General features: G+C 44.0%; 1 protein-coding gene and 1 pseudogene across 1 annotated transcript in view; one reads left to right on the top strand and one right to left on the bottom strand.

Moving 5' to 3' along the window:
- Positions 1 to 1663: 1663 nt before the first annotated feature.
- Positions 1664 to 2457, top strand: LOC129135747 (transmembrane protein 69-like; annotated as a pseudogene).
- A 424-nt stretch (positions 2458 to 2881) lies between these two features.
- Positions 2882 to 21604, bottom strand: part of LAPTM4B (lysosomal protein transmembrane 4 beta) — a 76803-nt gene continuing 58080 nt past the window's right edge. Inside the window, 1 exon segment of the mRNA XM_003951305.3 lies at positions 2882 to 4085. Coding sequence (XP_003951354.2) covers positions 4008 to 4085 — 78 coding nt within the window. The 3' untranslated portion in view covers positions 2882 to 4007.

Below are 21604 nucleotides of genomic sequence, written 5' to 3'. Positions count from 1 at the left end.
GTCTGTGATGCTATTTGAGTGCTGCATGAACGAGATCAGCAGTCTTGTTTTCTCTCCAAGAACCCTATGACTCTCAAAATCAGCACTTCCTTCCATTTGACCATGCATCTTTTTTTTTTTTTTTTTCCTGAGATGGAGTCTGGCTCTGTTGCCCAAGCTGGAGTGCAGTGGTGCAATCTCAGCTCACTGCAACCTCTACCTCCTGGGCTCAAATTATTCTCCTGCCTCAGCCTCCCAAGTAGCTGAGATTACAGGTGTGCACCACCATGCCCAGATAATTTTTGTGTCTTTAGTAGAAATGGGCTTTTCCCATGCTGGCCAGCTGGGCTGGTCTCGAACGCCTGACCTCAGATGATCCACCCACTTTGGCCTCCCAAAGTGTTGGGATTATAGGCATGAGCTACTGTGCCTGGCCTGACCATGTATCATTTTTCATACTGCAAAAATGATTAGGCAAAGAGCTATAAAATCATGGGGAACAACATGCAATTAACTGTGATTTCCTATGTCCCTTCCCCAGGGATCATGAAACTGACAGGGCTTTTCCATTCTTTTTGTTTCAAGACAGTGTCTCAGTCTGTCCTTCAGGCTGAAGTGCAAGTAGCATAATCACGGCCACAGTTCACTGCAGCCTCAACCTCCTGGGCTCAAGTTATCTTCCCATCTCAGCCTCCTGAGTAGCTGGGACTACAGGCACATGCCATCATGCCCAGCTAATTTTTAAATTTTGCACAGAGATGAAGTCTCACTATGTTGCCCAGGCTGGTCTCTAACTTCTGAGCTCAAGCGATCCTCCTGTCTCCTTCTTCCAAGATGCTGGGATTATAGGCATGAGCCACTGCCCCTGGTGCCCTCTCCATTTCTAGTAACCCATGTGTTTAACTTTGTGTCAGTCTTCTAGACATAAAGCTTCAAGAAACAGAATTACTTAGGTAGAGTTTATAAAGAATGACAATGAGATACACCAAAAGAAATAACTGATTCTTTGGGATAAAAATCCCCCTTCCGGCCGGGCGCGGTGGCTCACGCCTGTAATCCTAGCACTTTGGGAGGCCGAGACGGGCGGATCACGAGGTCAGGAGATCGAGACCATCTTGGCTAACACAGTGAAACCCCGTTTCTACTAAAAATACAAAAAATTAGCCGGGCGTGTTGGCGTGCGCCTGTAGTCCCAGCTACTTGGGAGGCTGAGGCAGGAGAATGGCGTGAACTCAGGAGGCGGAGCTTGCAGTGAGCCGAGATCGCGCCACTGCACTCCAACCTGGGAGACACAGCGAGACTCCGTCTCAAAAAAAAAAAAAAAAAAAAAAAAAAAATCCCCCTTCCTTCCTCTCTTAATCACCCTTGGAATGTAGCAAAAATCTTAACTGCTTATTAAAAGTACACGATGGACATAAAGCAACCATATGCAAAACAACTGAATGCATGGTTAGGAATATTGGAAGCTCGAGTCTGTTTGTCCCCCATTCCTCTTGGCCTAAGACGCTGATTTTATCAGGACTGAGATATTAAAAACACTGTGTGTAAAACAAGCCATAAAGCCTACTCCTGCTCTCCGTGCAATGCTGGCAAGTCTCAAAGTAGCCACAGGTGCAGGTTGGGATGGGAGGCACCAAGGAAACATGCCCCTGATTCAGTGCCTCCGCTTAGCTGTAACAACACGTTAATCAGAACTGCCTGGCATCTTCCTGAACAAGACTTTCAATAGGGGCCAGTATGCTTTGCTTCATCCAGAAGTTTTCTCAAGCATCTTCAAAGATGCTGAAGTACTCTTTCCCAGTGGGACTAAGAACCAGCAGAACAGATATACTTTCTCTCAAGATGTCTCTCCAGAACTTTTCCCCATTTCCAAGGCCTTGGCTTTCCTCATCATTTCCAGTGCATATGAGCAAGACACAGTGCTATCATACATCCCCCTGCAGCTTTAAAAAGAAGCAGAAGCAAGCACTTCCAGCCAGGCCACCAAGCACCATCACTTACCTAACTGACAGCCCAAAGCCAGCATTATATGTAACTCTGGCAGGACTAATCCCCTTCGTTGCTCCACCACTGGTCATGCTGATGACAAAAACTTAATATTCCCATTATTAGCTTTTACTCAGATGGCTTATGGAGCCAGTTTCCATCTTTCTTGGGTGGGATCAGATGGGGTTTTGCTCTACCAGAAGGTAGTCCAGCCAAACCAGACTACCTTAATTTAGCTAGCAGTACAGCTCCTCTTTTCTTTTCATGGTTTGCCTTCTTATTTCTGAAAGACTTAGTGAAGCCATAGTCACGGTAATAATGGGTATGCGGGTAGCATTACACCTTCAACTTTTTCTCTTACCACATTATCCCAACTGGTTTAAAGCCCTGAAGATAGTAGTCACTTTACTGGCCACTTTTTCATTTATAATCACTTTAGTAGTTAAAAATAGTTTTCCAGAAAAAGGACATAAGAGACCTGGTCAAGTATAAAAAATCTAAAAATACACTGTAGATAACATTTGTATGCCGGCTACACCTTTTTCTACTTCTGTTTGGCTTTTTTCCCCCACACCAATGGTAATTTATTCTCCACAGATTGTTCTTCATTTCTAGAAATTGTTATTTCATAGTAATTACTTGAGCAAAAGCTTGAAAATCCCTGACAAGTACTTTTCATCTCATAGTGTATTAGTTTTCACTCAGTCATTTTATGAATAATATAGTTATCCACTTAAACATTTCAGTATTTTAACCGTCTTGAAAATTAAAACATTAAAAATCCCCCCCCACCCGACTCCTCCCCCCCCCCCCCCAAAAAAAAGCCTACTCCTTAGGCTGAACTGGGTGCATCTGCCTGGCCATATGTGGAGGGAAAGGTCCTCAGACACAGTCAGCACAAAGTCACAAGGTCATCTTGGATGTGGGCAAACCTCATTTTAATCACAAACGACTTAATTTACAGCACATTCAATAATGAACCAACAGGAGAGTTGCTGACTTTGTAACATATGAATATATAAAAATCCCTTGCAATTCAGGTAGTCAAGGTAAAAAGCGCATACAAGGAAGGCAATCCTCATTTTTCTGAAAATGTTTACATTTTAAAAGGTGACTAGACATACTTGGAAGTTCAAAGCAGTAGGATGTAGCTTGCAGGGAAAGGAAAACCCTTTTCCATGTTGTTAGGCAAAAGTATATCAAATATATCCCAATTCCACTTGATAAAGTCAGTTGGATGACCTCCTTGAACCAATCTAGGGCAGAACACTTAGTAAAAGCGGGCCCTGGGTGGGGATGTGAATCCAGGAGAAGAGGGGCACCAGATCCCATGCAGCGCCAAACACATCTGTTCCACCCTCTAACACATACGAGGCACGTCACCCCATGTCCCTGGACACAAGATCCACAAGAACAGTCAGCAGATGGTCACTGCTCCCACGGCCTGGTGCTTTCTAATGGTCTTAATTCAGGCCATGGAGAAAATCCTTTACCACCAAACACAAACTGTCATTGAACTTCAGTCATAAAGGATGTTGTGGGGGAAATTCTTGTAACACATATATAAGGACTTCTATTTACCTAATTAGAACAATGATTACACAATTGACATTCCTGTTTCCATAAGGTTTTGTTCTCTATGCTGGAATGGCTGAAGAAAAAGTTGTCTATTTTTCGTTTTATTTTACATTTTCAAAAGAGAGGGAACAGAGAGAAAAATGCCCAACTTTGGGGCCCAGCAGGTACAAAAGCAGACTTCTAGGTCCATCAGATTTGGGGGAAGTTTCAATGCCTAGGGAAGATTAGTGAAGCCCGTTATATCCCCAATCGTACAGGAAGAATTCTACAGTTAATCTATCACAGTGTTCTAGCAAAGCATATGTTGAAAACCACAGTTTTCAATCTAACATCTAAATTTTAAAAAGTAGCATTTCAGCAACAAACAAGCTCAGAGAGGCTCATGGCAAAAGTGAAATAACAGAACTATTGCTCAGATGTCTGCAAAGTCAAGCTGCTGCCCTCAGCTCCGCCCACTTGAAGGCTTAGGCAGACACGTAAGGTGGCGGTGGCTCCTTGGCAGCACCATTCACAGTGGCATCATCATACGGGGGTAGCAGCACCTGAGAAGAAAGAGGGACGGCAAGAGTTAATGTTTGAAGAGCACATACGTTCCCCGAGGTTTAGCTTTTACTGAACTTTTATGCAACTAAACATGTTCCACAACTTGTACCAAGTTCAATTTTCTAGCAAGTGGATACACTTCATTAAAAGACTTTTTGAATCCTTAAAGGAGCAAATGGAGAGCGACTCTCAAGCCCTGAGTTTTTCTAACCCTGTCCATGTGTAGCTGGATGGCCAGAGGTCGGTGACTCTAGAAGAAATGGTGATGGCTCTGAAGAGGAAAAAAGACCCCTAGGTGAGTGTGTCCATGTGCACACACAAATAGGGTAGGCACTTGATTGACTACAGTAACCACTCATGGTGAGAACTGCAAAGTGCAGTGAAAACGCCAAGCTTTTGGTATCAGCCTGGATTCAAAGCCTGGGTCAGTCACATTTTATCAGCGTAGCCTTGGGTAAGTTACTTAACATCAGTTTCCATGTCTATGAAATAAGGATACCTCAGAGTTGGCAGTCTATACACTGGCTGATTTCGGCTTTCTTGGAGTAGAAAATGGAATACAGAATAGTTATATCACCCTTCATTCAGTAAACTAACATTTATTATGCATCTAGTATGTAATAGTCATTGTGAGTATAAGATAATTGAGACAAAAGACAGTCCCTGCCCTTTAGGAGTTCAGAGATGAGAAGACAAAATAAAACCTCACCCACCTCAAGTGATTTGTGGAAAGGGAAAGACTATTCACAAACAAAACCACACTTGGTTAGATTTTCTATCAGGGATATCACTTATGCTTAAAGTGGTATTCATCAATTTTGTTAATTTTCATTTATCTGTCCCTTTAGCTCCTACTAGAACAACACTAAAATTTTGTTAAGTTTTTGTCACATTGCACTCTCCCAAACACACACACACACACACACACACCCCTCCTCTCCAGCTCTACACACTTCATTACTTCTCTCCTCCCAGTCTTGGAGCTCCTGTGGGGCTGAAGCCAGGTCTCACTTCCTCGAGGGTGGGCCAGTGCCTATCCGACAGCAGGAACTCAGATGTTTGCGGAGTGACGGAGGTGCCATTTAGGCCGGCCCCCGAAAAGCCTGTATGGTTCCTTCAGCCACCTAGGCAGAGGGCACCTGTACTGGCTAGGGTCCAATCAGAACACAGAAGCCACACAGTGATGTGAATACAGTTTCATGAAGAATTATTAACAGGAGACTGAGGAACCGGGAACTGACTAATGGGGGGGAAAGAGCACTAATGGATAAGAAGATTGAAGTACGGCACTCAGGGACGGAACAAGCTAGAACAGAGGTCTCCAAGGCTGGGCTGAGACACGGCTAGGGAGGGTGTGGCTGAAGCCCATTGGACAGTGGAGAAGCTTCCGGCTGAACCAGGTAGAGGCCAGTGTGCACAGAATCACCTGCGGGAAGCCGTTCCTGGGAGCCACGGCCCGCTCTGGAAACCGCCTGAGAAGCGCTGCCACCGCTGTCTCCGCTCGCACTGGGCCCTGGGGAGCACTGCCAGCAAGATCTGAACACTGCAGAAACACACAGGAACCGGGGGCGGGCAGGCGGGCAGGGGGGTGGAGGAGACAGGGGTGGCGGCTTTCCTCCTCCAGTGCGCCCTACTGGCCTGGCTGAACAGGGTCAGGAGGTGAAGGAGGAGTATCTGCAAGGCCCAGCCCATGTCAAGCTAAATGGGACTCTGGAGCTGTGATGCAAGAAGCCGATAACTGGCCAGCAACACATAGGCAAAGGCAATGCGCCAGAGTCGCGCCCGCCAGCTCCCCGGCCTTTGTTCCTGAAAGAGGTAGTGATCTTTGCCTATGTGCTAAATACTTTATATGTCAGGTATTAACCAAGATAGAGTCTGGGGCAAATGTTCAGCGTTGCCCACGTGGAAAAGGAATGGAGTAGGCAAGATACACTCAGTACAGAACACATGCCTGAGGCAAGGAAGCACAGCAGGAAACTAAGTCCAACAAACCAGCACCCACTGAGCACCTAGGTGTCCAGGGAACTCAGTCACAGCGACTTGAACCTGAAAACATGTCACTGTCTGTTCAGGGGCCTGCAATCTAGCAGAAGGCAGACACAGGTGAAACTCAACATGAGCAATGTGTGGTTGCAGACAAGTTAGGAAAGAACAGACAAGGACAACCAATTTATTCTGGGGAGTCAAGGAAGGCCTCTCAGTAGGATGACCAGGTGTGCAGTAAAGAGGATGACATTCCAGTAGGGAGTTAAGAGGGAAGCAGGCCACAGGGCACTTTCTGGGAACTGCAAGGTGTTTGCTACAGTGAACACTGAAGGGAGAATGTTGCAGAGATGAAGTTGGAAAGATAGGCACAGGTCAGCACATGAAGAGAGCCTCATGGTCGACCTTGACAAGTTCTAGCCAGTATCTAACAACAGCATCTCCACTAGCAATTCCAAAAGTGTCAGCTTGAGCTGCGGGAAGAAAAAAGTATTCTCTAAAACAAAGCAACAGCTGTCTTCTCTGCGTGTGCATATTTGACTTTAGGACTGAGCCCCCAGCGCACATACGTGTGTGTGCATTAGATACAGCAACTTATAACAAGTGGAAACAGCTGTGACCAGCACCAGACATATTAATTTTAGCAAGACTGAGCTTCAACACAATGCCCCACCACTGCATTAAACAATTAACTGATTCATATACTTATCTTTAGATAAATTATCCTAAAACACAGTAGAGTTACTTAAATGTTTAAAACATAGAGATGGGGTCTTGCCACGTTGCCCAGGCTGGTGTAGAACTCTTGGCCTCAAGTGATCCTCCCACTTCAGCCTCCCAAAGTGTTGGGATTACAGGCATGAGCCACTGTGCCCGACCTGTAGAGCTACTTAAAAGGTAAAAATCAGCTATCACACCCACCATTTTTTTTCTGAGCAAAACACAATATTCAAATCAAAATCTCCAAAATGTTCACAGAAGATTAACATAAGATATTCTTGGAAAAAAAAATGGTGCTGCAAATCTGCCTTTTGTCAAAATAAAACTTTCACATTACATTTGGCGGTCTGTCACTATTTCTTGTTATTCATCTTCAAACTCGTTTTAAAGTTTCATTTTAAATCAACATTTTAAATCTTTGGTTTTGTTTTGTTTTGAGAGAGTCTTGCTCTGTCACCCAGGCTGGAGTGCAGTGGCGCGATCTCAGCTGAGTGCAACCTCCACCTCCTGGGTTCAAGCGATTCTCCTGCCTCAGCCTCCCAAGTAGCTGGGATTACAGACATGCACCACTACACCAGGCTAATTTTTAGTTTTAGTAGTGATGGGGTTTTGCCACGTTGGCCAGGCTGGTCCAGAACTTCTGCCCTCAGGTGATCCGACTGCCTCAGCCTCCCAAAGTACAGGGATTATAGGCGTGAGCCACCATGCCCAGCCAGTACTTTAATATCTTGATAGTCTTTTCTTTCAAATATTCTATTGCCTTGGACCCTTAATCCAAAGCTTAAGATGCCTGGAGAAGAATTTCTCCTTTCATTAAAGTTTCTGACACCCTCCCTTGTTTTCACTTTTCCTTCAACACATACTAAATACTGATTGCAAAATATTCTCCAGATGACGCCTTTGGACTACTTTCAAAGGTTCTCCACATGGGACTAGTTTTAAATCCTTGTAGGGGCAGCATCATCTTTGTATCTAAGTGATGCTGATATTATTGGAAGGGTTGGTGAAGGAAGCATTGCCACAGTTTCTACTGCAGTATATTCACTACAAACACTTGCTATTTTTCTTTTCTACAAAGATCAGTCAAGTATACTAAAATCTGAGAAAATAACTATAGGAGATCAATGAACATGGGATGTGCCCATTAAGATGCCATAGAACAAAACTGGTGACAACTCTATTATTTTGACATTTGTGGAAGCTGGTGTTAGTTAAAACCACTCTTTTTGTTTTAAAAACTTAACCATTCACAATGAATGACCAAAAATAATCTCTGAGAACTAAGAATATAGGTCATGTCCTATTTCTGAAGTCACTTCCTGACAAGCAGCAGCTACTCAAGGAGCACCTAGATAAACATACTCAAGAGTTTAAAACCGCAACCACAGACTGCTTTAGGTCAAGCAATGCTTAATACAACCAAATTCTAATCTAAGTTTCTTGCAGTTGGTTTTAACATGACTTCAGCTACGGAATGGCTGGATGACAGTGGAACTCTCTTCCACACAAAAGGAAAAATCCCTCTTGCTAATGACCTCAGAAGTTCATTAGGAAGACTGCTCTCTATCTATATATAATGTCTCTTCTATTGAAGTTGTCATGCTAGGTGACAGCCTACATAACATGTGGGAAAGAAACTCATCATTCATTTCAAGTCAACTTAACAAAGATTCAGAGTGTTACCAGAGGTAACTTCATTCTTCTCAGCTACATCAACATATAGAACAGTTGGGGGGAGAAATAAATCAAAGGTTGCAAAATCTGACATCCTAGAATAAAAGTGATTCCAACTAGGCAAAAATCCACAAGACATTAATAATTTGGGGAAACTGGCTGGGTACAGTAGCTCATGCCTATAATCCCAACAGTCTGGGAAGTTGAGTGAGGTGGGTCTATGTTTGAACCCATGAGTTCCAGACTACCCTGGGCAAAATAGCAAGACTCCATCTCTATTTAAATTTTAAAATATTTTTGGGAAAAACGAATGCACTCCATCAAATAATAATAAATAACAAAATGCTCAGGAGGGAAGAACTATTTATTGGTAAAAATAGAAAATATTTAGGCCTGACACGGTGGCTCACGCCTGTAATTCCAGTACTCTGGGAGACTGAGGTGGGTGGATCACCTGAGGTCGAGAGTTCAAGACCAGCCTGACTAACATGGAGAAACCCCGTTTCTACTAAAAATACAAAGTTAGCTGGGCGTGGTGGCGCATGCCTGTAATCCCAGCTACTCGGGAGGCTGACACAGTAGGATTGCTTGAACCCGGGAGGCGGTGGCTGTGGTGAGCTGAGATCGCGCCATTGCACTCCAGCCTGGGCAACAAGAGCGAAACTCCGTCTCAAAAAGAAAAAAAAAAAAAAAAAAAATTGGATACTCTGGTTAGAACTGAACTTTTACTGTAATATTAGTTAAGTCACTATAGGCTTATTTAGAATTCTACTGTTGCTAGCATTACATTTCCCAAAATATGAAGTATAAATTACACAAGGGTCTTCAGACATTCATAAAAATACATCACAAAACGTTAAAAGATATGATTGTGTTGGTGCGGTGGCTCACACCTATAACTCCAACACTTTTGGAAGCCAAAGCAGGAGGATTGCTTGACCTCAGGAGTTCCAGAACAGTGTGGACAACATAGCAAGACCCTGTCTCTACAAAAAATACAAAAATTAGCCTTAGGAGGCTAAGGTGGGAAGACTGAGCCCAAGGAGTTGAGGCTGCAGTGAAACACGATCGTACCACTGCACTCCAACCTGGGTGACAGAGCAAGACCCTGTCGAAGGGAAGGGGAGGGGAGGGGAGGGGAGGGGAGGGGAGGGGAGGGGAGGGGAGTGGAGGGGAGGGGAGGGGAGTGGAAGGGAGGGGGAAAAGGAAAAGGAAGTTAAAGAGAAAAGAAAGAAAAAAAAAGATATGCTGATTGTGATCATGGGTTCTTGGGGATCCACAAATGGACTGCAAGGATCTACCAGTCCCCTGAAATTGCAGGCCAAATTTTCCATCTATGTGTTTATTTTCCTGGGGAGGGTGTCTAGAGCTTCCATGAGACCCTCAAAGAACCATCCTTGGAGATTTTGAGGTCTAACACTGGGTGTGGGGGCAGTATAAAGCACAAGGTAATTGCACCATAAGTCTGTTCATGGTCCTAAGAAGGGTGAGGTAAAGCTAAGGAAATCAATGCCCAGATGACAACTGTGTGGCCCCTTGTCTGGCCTGGAACGGGGTGAGGAGAAGTCTCAGGAAAGAGAACTGACGAAGTGTCTTATAGAATCAAACCTTTGGAAAATAGCATTATTAATAGTTAATATTAATAAACTGACAGGTTTGATAGCCACTTAGAAAAGCCTGGGACTAGGTAAAAGGTAAAAAAAAAAAAAAAAAAAAAAAAAATCTTAGGATCAAAAAAAACAAAGCAAGTGTTAGTCTGGGAAAATCAAGAGTTGTATGAGAAAGGGAATGTACACTACAGAACTCTGCACTGAACAATATCATATATTCGCAAAGGCAAAGTAAACACTAGCTGATGATGCAGGCAAAACGTGATGAAACTACACGAGGAGGATAAAGCAGCGGAGAAAATGGGAGAGTGAGAGTTACATCCTATTCAAAAGGCATCTCACATTGATCATCAGCAACTAGCAAAGCAGACTATCACTTTTAAATATGAAGGTAAGTACAGAAGAAATGAGTGAAAGAGTTGAGGGTGCTTTCTGCTGGGGTGAAAAAGTGGAGGATGGGGGAGGGAGTGACGGGACGATGAAAAAACCTTTGATTCTATGATTTTTAGGGATGTGTGTGCAATATGGTGTTAAAAGCAACATTTTAAAAATAAAAAGATAATCATGGCAGTCAAAATGGAAAGAGGAAGTCAGTCATCATGGGGAAGCTTTCAGCCTGAGGATGTGGGCAGGCAAAGACTACCCATTCCTTCGGCCTTCCCAGCTGGCAGGTGAGTTGCAAGCTTTTACCTATGAGCTTCTGCAAGGGCCTGGGAAACAACCCAACTTGTCAGAGGCGACTTTCAACACAAGGAAGTAGGGCCTGAACACGTGCAGTATAGACACTAAGTAAAGCAAGGAGGAGTACCATGCTGTTTGAAGTCATTGCCTTGGAGCTGACATGTTTTCATACAGAAGTCTTCCAGTCTTGTGAAACCCCACCTCCACAATGAGACATAATCTAGAAGTACCCAAAACCCCAATGGAAACTACAGAACTAGGATGCAAGCTGTTTCAGGATGGGGGGAACATGTTAATACCGATGAATTCCACAAGCATGAGCTCACTGCTGAACTTCTTTGCTTGTGAAATGAGTTCTAGCATTAGAACAGCATTGGCGGGATGCAGAAGCTCACATTTGTAATCCCAGCACTTTGGGAGGCCAAGGCAGGCAAATCATTTAAGCCCAGGAGTTCAGGACCAGCCTAGGCAACATAGCAAGACCCCATCTCAACAACAACAAAAAAGAAAAATTAGCTGGGTGTGGTGGTACGTGCATGTAATCCCAGCTACTTGGGAGACTGGGGTAGGAGGATCACTTGAGCCCTGGAGGGTTGAGGCTGCAATGAGCCATGATCATGCCACTGCACTCCAGCCAGTATGACAGAGACCCCCCTCTCCCCATCCTGCTCCCCCCACCCCCAAAAATCATCACGCAAAATAAGACAACTGAGTGTTAAAATCACCCAGAAATAAGGCAAAATGGAAATTTATTGGGTTATAAGGTTTTTATTTCTACATATACACAGATAGACAAAAAGGGAAAGAGAAGATGTCAGTTTCTTTTCTGGTAGTAAACTAAAATAGGAATTTATAGAATGGATCTTTGTATAAATGACAGCAGGTAACACTCTATATAAATAACAGCTTCAGCTACTATTCTTCAAGACTTTAGCAACTGTTTTGTAAGCAAATGATTTATTTATTTATTTATTTGAGATGGAGTTTCGCTCTTGTTGCCCCAGGCTGGAGTGCAATGCTGCAATCTTGGCTCATGCAACCTCTGTCTCCTGGGTTCAAGGCATTCTCCTGCCTCGGCCTCCCAAGTAGCTGGGATTACATGCACCTGCCATCACACCTGGCTAATTTTTGTATTTCTAGTAGAGACAGAGTTTCACCATGTTGGCCAGGCTGGTCTCTCAAACTCCTGACCTCAGGTGACCTGCTCGCTTCAGCCTCCCCAAACGCTGGGATTACAGGTGTGAGTCACTGTGCCTGGCCAGCAAATGATTTATTTATTTTCCACTATAGTTTGTTAAATATAAGTTTTGGGTTTTTGTTGTTGTGTTGTTTTGTTTTTTGTGGGTTTGAGACGGAGTCTCAGTCCAGTGGCGCAATCTTGGCTCACTGCAATCTCTGCCCCCCAGGATCAAGTGATTCCCCTGCCTCAGCCTCCTGAGTAGCTGGGACTACAGGCACACACCACCATAGCCAGCTAATTTTTTGTATTTTAGTAGAGACGGGGTTTCACCATGTTGGCCAGGATGGTCTCGGATGGCCCGGCCAAATGTAAATTTTAATTCAGATATTACGTAAGGGCGGGCGCGGTGGCTCACGCCTATAATCCTAACACTTTGGGAGGCAGAGCTGGGAGAATTGCTTGAGGTCAAAAGGTAGAGACCAGCCTGGCCAAGATAGTGAAACCTTGTCTCTAAATACGAAATATAAAATTTAGCCAAGTGTGATGGCATATGCCTGTAGTCCCAGCTACTGAGGAGGCTGAGGCATGGGAATTGCTTGAACCCAGGAGGTGGAGGTTGCAGTAAGCCAAGTTTGCACCACCACACTCCAGCCTGGGTGAGAGCGTGAGACTCTGTCTTTAAAAAAAAAAAAAGATATTATATAAGGGAGCACTAAAACTTCTGCAGGAAAAAGATATCCTTACAAAAACCCCAAAGATTAGGCCGGGCGCGGTGGCTCACGCCTGTAATCCCAGCACTTTGGGAGGCTGAGGCGGGCAGATCACAAGGTCAGGAGTTAGAAACCAGCCTGGCCAATATGGTGAAACTCCGTCTCTACTAAAAATACAAAAATTAGCTAGGCGTGGTGGCGGGCGCCTGTAGTCCCAACTACTCTGGAGGCTGAGGCAGGAGAAACGCTTGAACCCAAGAGGCGGAGCTTGTAGTGAGCTGAGATCGCGCCAGTGCACTCCAGCCTGGGCAACAGAGCAAGACTCTGTCTCAAAAACAAAAACAAAAACAACAACAAAAAAACAAAGATTAGGTACTCCTGTTTGCCGGCCCTCTTGCAGGAGGGAATAGTTCAATTCAGATCTATCCAAGCCAAAAGCAGGGGCTACTGAACAATCTGGAATGTTTCCGATAGCTGTCCTACAGTTGCCTAGAAAACTCAGCCTAAATTTCTAGTAAGGCTGGGGTTGGTAAACTATGTGGGCCAAATAGGGCCTGTCACCATTTTATTGTATGGCCTGGGAGCTAAGAAGTTTTTAAATGTCATTTCATGGTTGAAGGAAAAAAAAATTCAAAAGAAAAATGTTTTGCGACATGTGAAAATCATATGAAATTCAAAATTCAGTGTCTGTAAGTAAAGCTTTATTGGGACGTAGCCACATTCATTCGCATATACTGTCTACAGCTGCTTTCCAGCTTCATCAGAAAGTCAAATACTTGTGATAGAGACTATATGGCCCCCAAAACCTGAAATATAAGTTTGCCTTTGCCTGCACTAAGGAAAAGCACTGCCCTTAATTGTAACCTTGGAAGATGTGATGTCAGATGAGAAAGTACAGTCTCCAAGCAGTCTCATTATTTAAGGGCACTTAAGTCTTCCAAATGTCCATTCCAATTAATCCCAAGTAGCCAAAATATGTTTTCTTTTCCACCATGTAAAACCCCCAATCACCTATAATGCATCTTGTTTAAAATGTGCAGTGTTTACATCAAATATTTATCTTAAATTGGTCACACCATATTTGCCTGTTTTGATGTGAGATTCCTTTACTTAAGCCAAACAGGGAAGGGGAGATAAGTGAATTATGAACCTCTGTGAGTAACTGGAATAACCATTTGGGCATTTGGGATCGAATAATCAGAAATACAAAGTCTGGGCTTATCTTTAAGATATCTGGTCGCAGTGGCTCACGCCTGTAATCCCAGCACTTTGGGAGGCCGAGGCAGGTGGATCACCCGAGGTCAGAAGTTCAAGACCAGCCTAACCAACATGGTGAAACCCCACCTCTACTAAAACTACAAAAATTAGCTGGGCGTGATGGCAGGCGCCTGTAATCCCAGCTACTCTGGAGGCTGAGGCAGGAGAATCACTTGAACCCAGGAGGTGGAGGTTGCAGTAAGCCAAGATCGTGCCATTGCACTCCAGCCTGGGTGACAAGAGTGAAACTCCATCTCAAAAAAAAGAGAAAGATATCTAGAATAATTTTTCCAAACTTTTTAAATGCCCCACCTATGATATATACTATAAGTAAACACAGACACACAACTCTGTACCTTTTATTCTAAAGTATACATTTTCGTACATCTTAACATCTCAGAATTTTGGCTGTGCCGCCCCGTCTGGGAAGTGAGGAGCGCCTCTGCCCGGCCGCCCAACTGTCTGGGAAGTGAGGAGCGCCTCTGCCCAGCCACCCTGACTGGGAAGTGAGGAGCCCCTCTGCCCGGCTGCTGCCCCATCTGGGATGTGAGGAGCACCTCTACCCAGCTCCCCACTGTCTGGGAAGTGAGGAGCGCCTCTGCCCAGCCGCCGCCCCATCTGGGATGTAAGGAGCGCCTCTACCCAGCTCCCCACCGTCTGGGAAGTGAGGAGCACCTCTGCCTGGCCACCAACTGTCTGGAAGTGATGAGGGCCTCCGCCCGGCTGCCACCCCATCTGGGATGTGAGGAGCGCCTCTGCCCAGCTACCCACCGTCTGGGAAGTGAGGAGCGCCTCTGCCCGGCCGCCCCACCATCTGGGAAGTGAGGAGCACCTCTGCCCGGCCACTGTGCAACCTTCTAAGTGTGAAGTGACAGCCTTGTGTGTGATCTTTTCTGTCTTCCCCAAGTTTGCATTTTCAACATTAAAGTTTACTTTTTAATTTTAAAAAATAATAATAACTTTGGCTGTGCCTTGTAACTGACAGTACCTCACAGTAAGAGGTACCTAAAATAATAGTGCTATTGACAAGTGATAACATCTTGTCTTCAGTGAACCTAAGACATCGGGAGATGAGAATATAAACACATTTTTGGGAGTTCTAATGAGAAACTCTCCTCTCACCTAGAGCAAGGAATTGTTTCCACAGGCAAACAAGATAGAGGTAGATTTTTATCCTCAATTTACTGCAAAACTACTGTTTTCTTCACTTCATAATAGGAGGGAGCCATTATTATCCTTAATTCTCAGCAAAGGAGCTATCTGAATTATTTGATACAGATTGTACTCAAAATACAGAATTCACACCGCAAATATTTTCAGTTGGGTCCAAAAATTATAAAATACCAATACAGTGGCCCAAACTGAAAGTTAAAATGGTTCTACACACTGAAGTATAATAGTTAAGTAAATACTGGATATTTAAATATTGAGGAAATGAAATAAGCAGTGTGCTATCACCTCGGTAATCCTATCAAAGGCATCTCAGCAGCTGCCTCTGCATGTTCCTGAAGCCTGAATGTGCTACGCCACCTACTGTACACATCTCCTTCACGACAACAACCGTTCCAGGGGGATCCAATCCCACCATGCCCAGCTGCTGCCACAGAACGTGGGCTGGAAAAGGAGGGATGCAGGGACTGCTCATGACCTTGGATCTCAGACTCCCATTTCACCTGCCTCCCCTACTCCTCATCCTTCCCTGCCACCTCCCTTGCAATAATGGAAAGGGAAATACATTCCCAGAAGCCTTTCCTAAAATGTAAAAATATAAAATTCCTTGCCTTATTTGTCCCTAGAGTAAAATCAATATGGACTCTGAGGCACGTTATTAAATAAGTTGTGTGTGTGTTTTATAGTAAAATGGTTCACAACGAAAACTAGGTTTGTTTGGAGCTTTAAGAACTTTAGGTTTCAAACATCCATGTGTTGATCTGACTGCTCTAGATGTTCTCTCAAACACACTCTGAGATCCCCCAGATGCAAAGCCTCCTAACGTTTACAAGTGCTCGTGTAGTCTTCTTGAATGTTGCTCTGGGATGAAACAACTGGAAAGTTATATGGCTCGGAGATAATTTCCAGCAGACCAGGACATTTAAAATTTTATTGTTGGTGGCCGGGCGCAGTGGTTCACGCCTGTAATCCCAGCACTTTGGGAGGCCGAGGCAGGCGGATCACCTGAGGTCAGGAGTTCGAGATCAGCCTGGGCAACATGGTGAAACCCCGTCTCTACTAAAAATACAAAATTAGCCAGGTATGGTAACACATGCCTGTAATCCCAGCTACTCAGGAGGCTGAGGCAGGAGAATCGCTTGAACTGGGAGGTGGAGGATGCAGTGAGCCGAGATCGCGCCATTGCACTCCAGCCTGGGCAACAAGAGTAAAACTCCATCTCACCAAAAACAAAACAAAACAAAAAAAATTGTTGGAAGAATATTATGCAGAAGGAAAGAAATAGGAGCCGAGTTAACAGTCACATACTGTCAGCCTGAACCTCAGAATTACAGCCAAGGAAAAGGTTTTGGGAGAAAAATCTCAGGAGCATGTAGTCCAATCTCACCCACGATGCTTTGATATTGGAACCAACAGGTAAGTCTATCTGAAGCTGTATGCGCATATGACAACATTGGGAGAATGCAGGGACTGGGGTATGGGAAGCAGGACTGTGTAGCACAACTATATAGATAAGCAGCTGCCCTGGTATGCAAAATTTACTTTTAACCTTTCTTTTTCTTCCACCCCTTTTCTGAGTTACCCACCCCTCCCTTCCACTGTGTGAAAAGGTAAAAACTAGCCAACGAACAACAAACCAGAAAATCCCACTGCTTTTAAAGTTTCTGACTGTACTCGAGAAGAACTGTCTGAATGAAAAAGTGTCCACATGTTTCACTCCTCATCCTGGGCAATACAGCCAGACACGGCGGTGACAACACTTGGCCCCAGCTGCAGTCCCAACTGGACAACAGTTAGGAGGAGGTGAGTGGGTCAGAACAGCCTGCAGCCAGGCTGATCAGGTTGTAGTCCCCCTCCTGCCACTCGACTAGCAGGGTGATCTCGGGAAGTTACCCTCTTGGTGCCTCAGTTTCCTCTTTTGCAACACAGGAATTAATAGGACCTAGTACGTGAAGGACTCTTGTGTGATTGAGTTAATCTATGTAAAGCACTCGGCACAAGGCCTGATGGGCGGCAACTGCCACATGTCTGCGGAGAAACCTATGATACAAACACAAGAGTAGGGAGGTCTAAGAGATGCAGAGAGGAGTACAGCATCAATGCAGTCACTCAACCCTCACTGGATGGAACTGGTGGGCACACTGTTGAGGAAATGAGGGCATCAAAAGATGGCTGGGCCAGATGACGTTCAAGGTGTTACCCTACCCTGCAAGTGCGTGATTGTATATGTTAAGTGACAGTCACACACAAGAGAGCTCCTGTCATTCCAGTTCCCTCAATGATCTACTATTAACTACCTCTGACAGCTCTCCCATCTGCCTGCCTCACTCCCGGCACTCCTGCCCTGGGCCAGACCTTCACTGCCTCTAACCCTGCTTCTGGAAACAGTCTCTTAGTGCTCTCTCAGCTTATTGGCAATTTTACCAAATCTATTCCATATCAACCTGTCACTTTTGTTTTGGGCTTTTAAAATCAAAAGAAAAGAAAATGCTTGGAGAGATTATATAAATTACTAAATTATAAGGGAAAAGTGATACCTAAAATTGAGATATTAGTAATAAGATCTCTCTTCTAAACTTAGTAGGCAAGAAGCTTGAAAGCCAATAATGACAGGCTAGAGTTTCAAACTCTTCCAGTCCAATTCCTGAAGAATCTTCTTTCTCTCCCCTTCTACCCTCACCGTCCCCTGGGCCCTCTGGTTCATTTACGCAGATGACAGTGGTAAAAACTGTTTCGTTGTGAGCTGCTTTTAATGTACCTGAATTTGGTGCGTACAGGACTGAAAAGGATGCTAAATTAATAGCCAACCTAGTAACTACGCTTAGGCAAAGCCTTCTTCAAACCATTTTGGAAAGTTAATTATGACTTTTATGAAGGGAAAAAAAAAAACAGAACTTATTATGCAGTCAAGAACTTGTTTCTAACCATATCCAAACTATACTCGGAAGTAATAACCTGCTTTTAAAAGTGGCAGGAGCACTTCGGCTGGCCGAGGCAGGTGGATCACCTGAGGTCAGGAGTTTCAGACCAGCCTGGCCAACGTGGTGAAACCCTGTCTCTAATAAACATACAAAAATTAGCCAGGCATAGTGGCATGTGCCTGTAGTCCCAGCTACTCAGGAGGCTGAGACAGGAGAATAACGTGAACCTGGGAAGCAGAGGCTGCAGTGAGCCAAGATCACACCCACGCACTCCACAGCCTGGGCGACAGAGACTCTGTCTCCAAAAAAAAAAAAAAAAAAAAAGTGGCAGGAGGAAAAACATCAAATTTTTCATGCACAATTTTTGAAAGTCATTGCAACCACTACTAAATCTGACTCCACTCCCATTCCCCCTTAGTCAGGCAATACCTGTTTTGTGGCTTTCTGACAACCCAAGGTCAGCCTTAATTAATCTCAGGTGCCTCAAAGAGAATTTATTGAGAAAAGGACACTGAGAAGATAATCTGGCCTCTGCCCCAGTCATCACTCACCTTATATGTGTATATATATATATATATATTTTTCTCTTTATACTTATTTTCTGAAACCAAAGAAGCCACACTCACCTTTCTTCAATTGCGTTTTTCAAGCAGTTAGATGCAAAAGAAGGCCCCCACATAGCAAAATACTTTTTGAAGTTAAAACAATAAGTTTGCATATAATGTTAATCTGGATAAGAGCCTACAATATGACATGGCATAATAAATACTATGGAGTTAAAAATTTTCCTGTTTTTCCCTAAATAGGAATTTTCCTACATTAGCCAAGACTATGATTCTTTTATCTGCAATCAGAATTCTTACATACCATTTTGGCTAAATATCAACCTCACTGCTTTTTGAGTGCCACAACTCCAGAGGAATCAGGTTCCCTACATTTAGATTTAACATAATACTGGCTCTTATCACCATCCGGGCCTTTATTAGTATTAGTAAACAAGGTCACATAGGTTTAAGAAATACTTTTTAAAACCTTAATTTATGGCCAGGCACAGTAGCTCGCGCCTGTAATCCCAGCACTTTGGGAGGCCAAGGCGGGTGGATCACCTGAGGTCAGGAGTTCGAGACCAGCCTGATCAATATGGTGAAACCCTGTCTCTACTGAAAATACAAAAATTAGCCAGGCATGGTGGCATGTGCCTGTAGTCCCAGCTACTCAGGAGGCTGAGGGAGGAGAATCCCTTGAACCCAGGGGGTGGAGGTTGCAGTGAGCTGATGTATCACTCCTATGTATTCCAGCCTGACAGAGCGAGACTCAAAAAACAAAACAAAACAAAACAAAACTTAACTTGAATAAAGCTTAATGTGAAAGAAACCTATTACCATAATCTACATCGGCAGTCCCTGGTTTCATGGAAGACAACTTTGCTAAGGGGTTGATGGGGGGGTGAGGGGGGTGTGTGATGATGGTTTCGGGATGAAACTCTTCCATCCCAGATCAAGCATTAGATTCTCAAAAGGAGCATGCAGCCTAGATCCGTTGCATGTGCAGTTCACAATAGGGTCTGTGCTCCTATGAAAATGTAATGCTGTTGCTAATCTTGTAAGTGGTGCTCAGGTTGTAATGCTTGCTTGCCCGCTGCTCACCTCCTGCTGTGCAGCCTGGGGCTTGGGGACTCCTGATCTACAGGATTTGTATTTAAATCTTTTCCTCTTATGACCAAATTTTGGCAGCAGTGGAGAGTGTGGTATTACACAATATACACCCACCATGTGATTTTCATAACACTGCCCTAAAAGAAAGGGGGCTCCAAGGCACCACCAGCAGGCCCGCCCAAGGGAGCTGCAGACTCAAAAAAGCGCACCTTGTTATATTTTAAATTTTCAAGGAAAATGTGCCAGCACTTGTTAGATACTGCCCCAATGACCACTATATTAAGTCATTTGGACATGACTACTCAATAAAATCAACAGTTATGTTACTTATTTCAATGGCCTAAGGGTGCTGGGGGTGGGATGACTCTAAAGCATTATAAACAGAGTTTGTGACCTTCTGCGTTAGGCATTCCTTTCAAAGTATGTGGTTTGGTTTAGCTGGGAAACTGGAGGAGAGATTAACCCAGGGAATGATCTCCAATATCTAGTAACTCTTCTCTATCCTCCCTCTGAGAAGAATTTTGGGAAAGAGCACATCTGGATAATAATATGTATACTGTTTCAGAGAAGAGGAGGAAAAACCACATTTATTTTCTACCAGCAAGAGCCCCCAGTATCTTTCCACAGAGGTCAACCTGAAACTATTCAGCCTGGGAGAAAAGCTATCTGGCCTAGTATCTGGAAGTAAGTGAAAGCAAGACATGACATGTTATTATGTAAATGTGGATTCCTAACAAAGATGTGAACAAAAGAGAAACATACATTATTACACATGGTGAAGTTCTTAACACAGCTATGGAGACCAGGGAAAATGACAGATCTAGATCATTCCAATCCCCATTAGAGTCTCAGAGGGAGGCTTCAGTAACTTTGGTTTTCTTAATTGATAATGGTAACATTAACTCCTTTAGTTCTAAACAATCTTTAAACATGCAGAGCCCTGCTTTAAAAAGCCGAAACCAAAACAAAAAGCCTGTCCTCTAACCCCAGAAATCCAGATTATGGTCTCCAGATGTCATTTCCTACAAAACATAGGCAGGGCTGCCTGGAGAAATGGCTCATTCCACATTTGGGGCAAGAAATGTACAAGATGAGCCTAGAGCATCTTGTCATACCAGACAATAAGAAAGCAATCAAAGACTACTAGGGTGGTCTCAGTGGCTCACACCTGTAGTCCCACCTACTCAGGAGGCTGAGGCAGGAGGATTGCTTAAGTTTGAGGCCCAGGTGCATGATCACACCACTGCACTCCAGCCAGGGTAAAAGAGTGAGACCCTGTCTCTTCAAACACACACACATACACACATACACACACACAACCAGGGACATGTCAAAAGACTCAGAAACCAACTTGAAGAGACTCCAAGTGGCCAAAGATAGCACAACTTGAGCATTAATTATATTAACTATAATATATCAGCTGTTCAGAGAAAGTTTATTTTTCCTCTTTGAAAGACTGAAAACAGGTACGGAGTAACAAATTTTATTTAGGCGTACTTATAAACTTTATCAAAATGGTTGTACTTTTCAACATTAATAGCACTCCCTTTTTTATTTTTTAAAGAGTCTTGCTGTGTCACCTAGGCTGGAGTGCAGTGGCACGATCACAGCTCACTGCAGCTTCCAGCTAAGTCCCAGGCTCAAGCAATCCTCCCACCTCAGCCTCCCAAGTAGCTAGAACTACAGGCACATGCCACCTGGATTTTTTTTTTTTTCTTTTCTGTAGAGACAGGGGTCTCACTATGTTGACCAGACTGGTCTCAAACTCCTGGCCTCCAGTGATCCTCCCAAAGCACTAGAATTACAGGCGTGAGCCACTGCGAGTTTTCATCGGTTCATTTATTACTTTAAAACAACCTTACTGGTCACCACTAGAGAATGAGGAATGAGTTCATTATTTTGAAAACTGACAAAGAGAACAAAACCACGTATATTTATCCATGTCACAAATACAATG

Source organism: Pan troglodytes, chromosome 7 (assembly GCF_028858775.2).
Source record: "Pan troglodytes isolate AG18354 chromosome 7, NHGRI_mPanTro3-v2.0_pri, whole genome shotgun sequence".
Classification (NCBI taxonomy): Eukaryota; Metazoa; Chordata; class Mammalia; order Primates; family Hominidae; genus Pan; species Pan troglodytes.
Note: the sequence above shows the minus strand (reverse complement) of the source record. Positions and strands in the feature narration are given on the sequence as shown.